The following is a 7,013-nucleotide window of genomic DNA, read 5'->3' as shown; positions in this document are numbered from 1 at the left end:
AAATTGCATTTTTTTTTGTGTAAAATCTTCCATTAAATGCCGCTTAAAAATTCCACAAGTGCAAAGAGTCAATGGACTAAAAATTATAAAAGTAAAAAAAAATCATTCCAGTTTTTAAATTTTCTATAAAATATTTCGTGGCCATAATGCAAAAGCCAAGCATGAGAAAGAGTTCTACACATTCAGTACTATATTTAACAGTTTTTGTAACGTGCAAAAGTCACCAATTTGTTGCACAGTGTAAGTGCTGTTGAGCTCTACAATAGTGTCTCCACAGCTCATCGGAGATCATCGTCAGCCACGCTCCTGGATAGAGCATAGCTCTGGCATGGCAATCGGCTGCTTGCTCCTGTTCCTTCTGCTGCTGCACCCTGCAAATATCCTGCTCAAAGCAAACCGAATGCTAAGCAAACGTGCGTGCGAAAAAGGTAATTGAAAAATAGTTACCATTTCCTCTGTGCACAGGAAAAGCAAAGTTTTGCCCTCCTCTAACCCCCAGCCAGCACCTGCCTCGACGGGGATTTCTTTTGCGAACTCGTTCGCCTGGCAATTGCTTATTTTAGCGTTTCTTATTGGCAATTGAAATGCAGCGCCAGGCAGCGCCGTCTGTCCACTTACTTGCCAATTCCCTTGCTGCCACTCGACGCGCTCAATTTTTAATGAAGTTATTTGAATTTTAATTATTTTCTTCTCCCATCCTGCAGCCACAGTCACACTTGACTTTGGCGCCGCTGCAATGCAATGACCGGAAAGTATTATACATTATATATTTATTTATTTGTATGTACATATGTACATATGTATATGCCGGCTGAATGATTTAAGTTGCTGTCCAGCCTGCACCGACCACATGCCGTTCGCATATTTCATAGCGTCGCGCCAAATCACGGGCGCCCGCATTCCAGCACCGACTTTGGCTGGCAATAAAACATAATAATTAACATTTTGTGAGCTGCTTTGATAAATGGCATTGTGGTGCGTTGTTTCAGCTATGCATAAATATATTTTTGTGCATATTTATAGCACAGTTTCCAGCGCACGCTGGCCGCCGACTTGCATGCCAACTTTTAATTACATTTCGCACAAGTGTGTGACATGTGTAGAGGTGTGCAGTGTGCGTGTGTGCGTGCGTGTGTGCGTAAGACTGACAGCAACAAAGCACAAGTGCGTTAAGGTGTGGAGGAGAGCAGTGGAAAATGTAAGTAATGACTAAATGCGCTCTCTGACAGTTTAACATGACAAAAATGTTCGCTCCTCTCTCCGGTTTTGCTTCTTTCTGTTTTAGGTGTCCTTTGACCCACTTCCTGTTTCCCTTTTCTCTTTTTTTTTTGGCCCCCCACTGAGCTTGATAAATGATACAACGCCCGACCGACCGACCGACTGACCGACCGCCCCACAATGTTGGCCCCTCAGACAAAACTTTTGCCGGACAGATACGCTGAACATTGTTGCCCCTGCACTCGGGCGACATTGTGTGGCGCAAAAGCCTTTGAGTGAGCCAAGGGGATTTCCATCATAAGCCAGCTACACAAATGCACAATAAATAGAAATGGGAATGGGAATGCGAAAGGCGAATGCGCCAAAGTAAAAGGCCCAGGCCACAAGAAAGAGCCACTGCGCTGCCCACTGGCAAATGAAATGAAAGGCTAAAAGATGAGCGCACACTATGTGCATATAATAAATGCTTCTAAATTATATACACACACACATTTATATTTGTAAGTGTGTGTGGAAAGTTGTGCTGGTATTTTGTGCGGGTTGGAAGACTTTTATTTTTGCCTCACTTGTGGAGCTGCTGGGTTCAAGGGATGCCCTGGAAGTGCAGTTCCACTGGGAATGTTGATAATTAAGCACAAGAATTGCACTTTATTTAATAATAAATATATTTCAGTTGTTTGTATATGAATACATTATTTTTAGAACATTTTTTTATTTTTAATAATTTGAAAACAATTTTTGTATTAGTTTTAAAATAATTAATAGCTAAAATTTTGAGATAACTTCAAGTTAATATAACAATTTAAATATATATTTGGATTGTTTATATATCAAACATTTATTCCTTGAAGTTTTTACAATTTTGTTGAATAGATTTATAGCTGTAATAATTTGATGTGTAAAATATTTAAGAGGCAGAAACTTACAGCCGACAGTCACCAAATAAAATAAGAGGGCCATTGATGAACTGAAATTTAAGTCTACTTCATAACGCAATTTATTTGTTATTTAATTTGATAATAATTATAATAAAAAACAAAGTTTTTTCATTACTTATTTTGTTTATGGCTAAACTCATCTTAAACGAGAAGGGACGTGTGAGACGCTTCTTACGCGTCACAACTTTTATACCCGGCACTCAGTACTACATCTGCAACTTAGCGGTTATTTGTCAAATTTTACATTTATTCTTCATCTGTCATCTACATCAGGGCTCGGCACCCATACAGTGCAGTACGCTTGTGTGTGTAGCTAAAACACGAAGATGCCTACGCCGAAACCGGTTTCTTGCTTTACACTGGGCGAAACAAGCTGCAATTATTTCGTGTTGAAACTTTCAAGACAAACACAAATTTTAAGCAAAACAATAAAAATTTTAAAGAATATATGACAAAAATGAATACAATTATTAAACACAACTGCACGTAACATAATCGCGTATTATGCATTGCGCATTGTCATCTATAATTTGGAAAAATAAAAAGTTTTGTTGTTACTTCTCATTGAGCATGTTTTCTTACAGTGTGGCATTCAATAGTTGCGTAGCGTGATCTTGCTTTGTCGACGGCTGATCAGCAACTGATGCCATTTTCGTTCTGTATCTGGTGTGAAAACGAGACAAAAAGTGCCGAAGTCGCATTGCCGAAGCCATACGAAGCTCTGCTGCTTTTTTATGCTGTCGGTGTACCGGCAGCGCAGCAGCAGCGCAATTTTACGCACCCCAGGGATAGGGCCGTGCCGAGCCCTGATCTACATCAACAACACTACTCACGCCAACACGCTCCTTTAGCTCGCCACTCTCCCCTAGAAACACACACTGCAGAGTTATGGCAGAGGCAGCGGCAGCGGCAGAGGCAGAGGCAGTGACGTGTCAGGGGCCAGGCCATAAACAGCGCGAAGCAGAGTGTGAATGCTGCGGGACGGGGTGGGTTTGGCCACTGAAAATTAATTTCTCTATTGTGGCTATAATAATGATCCAATTGGATCCCAATTTGGTGATCTGATAGATATGGTCATTCCCTACGGAATGGCGTTTTTAGTTTTCTGTTATCTTCAAAATTGTAGATTTGGGAGGTTTTCGCTCTTTTGCGGGGGCGGAAGGGGGCGGGGCTCATTTTTGAAATACACTGGTTTCAGTGTGAGCATACAGCAGTCTGGTGCCAAAATTTGGTGGCTCTAGCTCTTATAGTCTCTGAGAACTAGCCGACAAACAAGACGGACGGACGGACAGACGGACAGACGGACAGACGGACAGACGGACAGACAGACATGGCTCAATCGACTCGGCTATTGATGCTGATCAAGAATATATATACTTTATGGGGTCGGAAACGTTTCCTTCTGTGCGTTACATACAACCGTTATCCGCACAAATACAATATACCCTATTTACTCTTCGAGTACCGGGTATAAAAAAACATTCCGCATCGTGCTAAAATATATTCTGGCAATTTTCTAATTTTTTTTGAATATTCGTATTTGCAATAAAAAAAATACTCCTACAATGTTCTTCTACCCTTTACCTATTTTTTTATATTCCGTTTTTAATTGTCTTAATGTCTAAAATAACAATTAGCAACAATTCTTATTATTTATTTAAAATTCTTTGCCTTTCCTTTGCTTTCAAATTTCGAGCGTCTGCCACCAAAGTGCAGCCATATTTTTGTTTGTCTGCTAAAAGCTTAGGCCCGTTTTCCGTATCTTTGCGTTAATTGGCGTAGCGCATAATTAATTAACCTTTGTGTAGGTGACCAAAGTAACAAAGCCGGAAAAAGGGGCAAATGGCAGAGGCAAGAGAATTAATGTGATTACATTTCTCTTGCCGGCGCCCTTTGAGTGAGTTCTGGGCGAGGACTTGTGCTATTGTTATGGCATTTTAAATATTTAAAAACGAAGCAACACGAGCCAAGCAACATTAAATTCTGGCAGGCAGGCTTAAGCATACATTTTAAATATGTACAAATGTATGTAAATATGTATGAATGTACATATGTATGGCCGGCTGTCGCCAAGAGCGGCATTTCTGCTGACTGTGCAAATTGTGTGAGTTTTGGCATTGATTTTCCAGCTTCAGCTGCACACTTGGCTCGTGGCATTCCCGTTTTCGGTTTTGCCTTGCTTATGTCCTTTTGCTGGCAGTGCTGACTGCATGCCATGGCTGCATTTTTAATGCGCATTGCAGTGTCCAAGCCAAAGTGCAAATATTTAATACAAAAAATGCCACATGCGACGCGCCGCGAGGTCAAGGCAGAACCAACTGAGGCGTAGGCACAATCCCAGCTGCAGGATCTCCCTTTCATTCTCCGTTTATCTGCTGCCTGTCTGCTTTGGGCAGCTCCTAGCACTCCACCAATTAAACGCGTTCCTGCCGCGCCCTCACAGCGTTGCTCAGCGCTCGCACTGTGAAGTAGTGAATAAATTCAATGCCGCTGAGTATGCTGGCGCCGAGGAACAGACCCAACATGCCGCCCACGGACACGACCACGTCCAGGCGTGTGCGCAGCGCCTGCCGCCGATACTGATCCGTGGGCAGGGCAGGCATGGAGAGCGTAATATTCCGCGCCGTGCTGCTGCGATTGAAGCTACGGGAGAGGAAAAGAAACGAGTACTAAACACAGGGGAAAGCAAGTAGCGCCAATCGAAGGAAACTCACTCAGACACCGACTCGTAGATGGCTCGTATGTCGCCCTCGTTGCACGATGGCAGACACTCGCAATTGGTTTTGCCATTCTTTTTGCCCAGCAGCAGCTTGGCGTCCGGCTTGACCATGAAATGTGATTCCAAGCAATTGAAGCCCGCCAGATCGCAGTCGGGAAAGCGTGGATCAGCAAAGGGATTCATCATGTACGGCGTGCAGCCGCACATTCGCATCTGAAACTGTCGCGTGCAGTCCGTGATGCAGGTGCTGAAGCTGTACGCTTTGTACACACTAAACGGCAGGACCTCCTCCGGAAAGTAGCAGTTCCTGGCCTGCGGCTCTATCTCATGCACATCCTGATCGTTCTCCATGGACTCCATGTTGAACTGAAAGGTTTTGTGTTGCCCAGGATCCGTGACACTTACCCCAACAGCTGCCAGCGCGGTGTGCGGTATGTCCTCCTCGTTCAACAGATTCACCTGCACGGGTCGATGGGTGAGCAGATTCATCAGCGCACGCTCTGTGCCGGGCGCCAGTATATTGGGCAGCCAGTGCTCCGAGCCGCGCACATTGTTCTGCAGCGAGTTGAGCAAATAGCAGCGACCAAAGGGCGTGATCAGCGGCAAAAAGTACTGACAGCAGTCGAACTCGCGATCGGAGAGCTTGCACTGGATGAAGACATCCGAGCAGTTGGCACCAAACTGGCGGGGAAAAGGAACAGCCAAGATGGAACGAGATTCAAAGAGAGTTTCCGTGATTAAAACTTTGAATCAAGAAAGATTTTTACATAGTTTTCGCACGCAAATTCTTCATAAAGCGCGCTCCATCGGGATACATTTTTTGCTCCATTTTAATAGTCAAAATTGTATCAAATAATAGCAGATTTAACTTCATGCTACAACCTGTAATATATTTTTTAGGATCGATGGAAACTCACTCACCCTCGCCAACAGCTCCCTATAGCCCGTGTCCGGGCAGGTGGCACAACCCGCGCAATTTTCGTTGGGCTGGCAATGCGACTTGATGGTGCCCTCGTGATATTGATGGGGAAACAGTATAAATGAGACATGTGTCTCCACATCATAGTTATAGTCGCCATCAACATCGCCACCCAAGCTGCACACAGAACAAAAAAGTTAACACTAAAACGGAAACGGAAACCCCAGAGAGCATTCATCCTGGTTCACCTTTTCACATAATCCTCCACTTCGGTGCCCAGATCGTATTTGTAGACAACTTCGCACACGCTGACAGTGGGGAACTTCCAGTTGGAAAACGGTGGCAAACTCTCGTAAACAATGCTGACAGCGCGTACGGGAAAACTGCGCTGATAGTCGTCGATCAGATAGTAGCAGCCCATGGCCGAGAGTACGACACAAATCAGCCAGACAATGCGTTCCGTTGGATGGAGCCTGGATGGAGTGGGTACACGCCACATAAAAACCTCACATTTGCCACAGATAAAAAAACTCACCTGGAATTGGCTATGTAGGAGAAACCCACCAGCGTACAATTGGCGCAGTAATCCTTTAAGTAGGTTACAAACATCCAACCAAGGTGCCGCCAACTGGGTCTCCGTCGTTCCATGGCCGCCGTCTCATCTCTTTGCACAGTCATGACCAGGAGACGTTCAATAAGCCGATCGCAAGGCTGGACCACGACGACGACGACTGTCCAAGCTGGCCATATAAATTGGTCTGGCACGACACGGTCAGCTACTCGTTGGGTAAATTTGTTTGCTGTCAGTGTTTGGAGTGGCCTGTGTGGGAGTTGCCTGCCTGCCTGCCTGCGTGCCTGCCAGCCGTGTCCGTGTGGCTTCAAGTGGGTGTGGATGTGGCAACTTAATAGCATGCGAGTGTGGTGCGGTGTCGCTCCTTGCTGCCCCCAGTCGGGTGTGTGTGTTGGCAGTGCGGTTGGTTGCCAGAGCCACGTGGGTGCTGCATGTGAAAAGCCTTTAATTGGTATTTGCTTTGTGCAGGTGTCGCAATAAGGATTTAAATGCACACACACAAACAGAGAGCTTTATGTATATGTTTTATATATGTATATTTTTGCAGAAATCAAGCTGCAAAATGCGGAATTTCGATCATTTTCAGCAAGGTTAAGACTGCGCTTTGATGTAACAAATAGTATCTACATTCTACATGTAAAATGTAGC

At 44.5% G+C, this 7,013-nt stretch overlaps 1 protein-coding gene across 1 annotated transcript; it reads right to left on the bottom strand.

Annotated features, from left to right (window-relative positions):
* Positions 1–4,511: 4,511 nt before the first annotated feature.
* LOC117896031 (acid-sensing ion channel 2) lies at positions 4,512–6,472 on the bottom strand. Its single transcript, XM_034804039.1, has 5 exons — positions 6,330–6,472; positions 6,043–6,267; positions 5,797–5,971; positions 4,871–5,556; positions 4,512–4,799 (listed from the first exon to the last, which is right to left on the bottom strand). The coding sequence occupies exons 1-5, from the start codon at positions 6,470–6,472 to the stop codon at positions 4,571–4,573; spliced, it is 1,458 nt and encodes a 485-aa protein (XP_034659930.1). The 3' UTR covers positions 4,512–4,570.
* Between the last annotated feature and the right edge of the window lie 541 nt (positions 6,473–7,013).

The sequence above is a fragment of the Drosophila subobscura genome, chromosome O, assembly GCF_008121235.1.
Source record: "Drosophila subobscura isolate 14011-0131.10 chromosome O, UCBerk_Dsub_1.0, whole genome shotgun sequence".
In the NCBI taxonomy this organism is placed as follows: Eukaryota; Metazoa; Arthropoda; class Insecta; order Diptera; family Drosophilidae; genus Drosophila; species Drosophila subobscura.
Note: the sequence above shows the minus strand (reverse complement) of the source record. Positions and strands in the feature narration are given on the sequence as shown.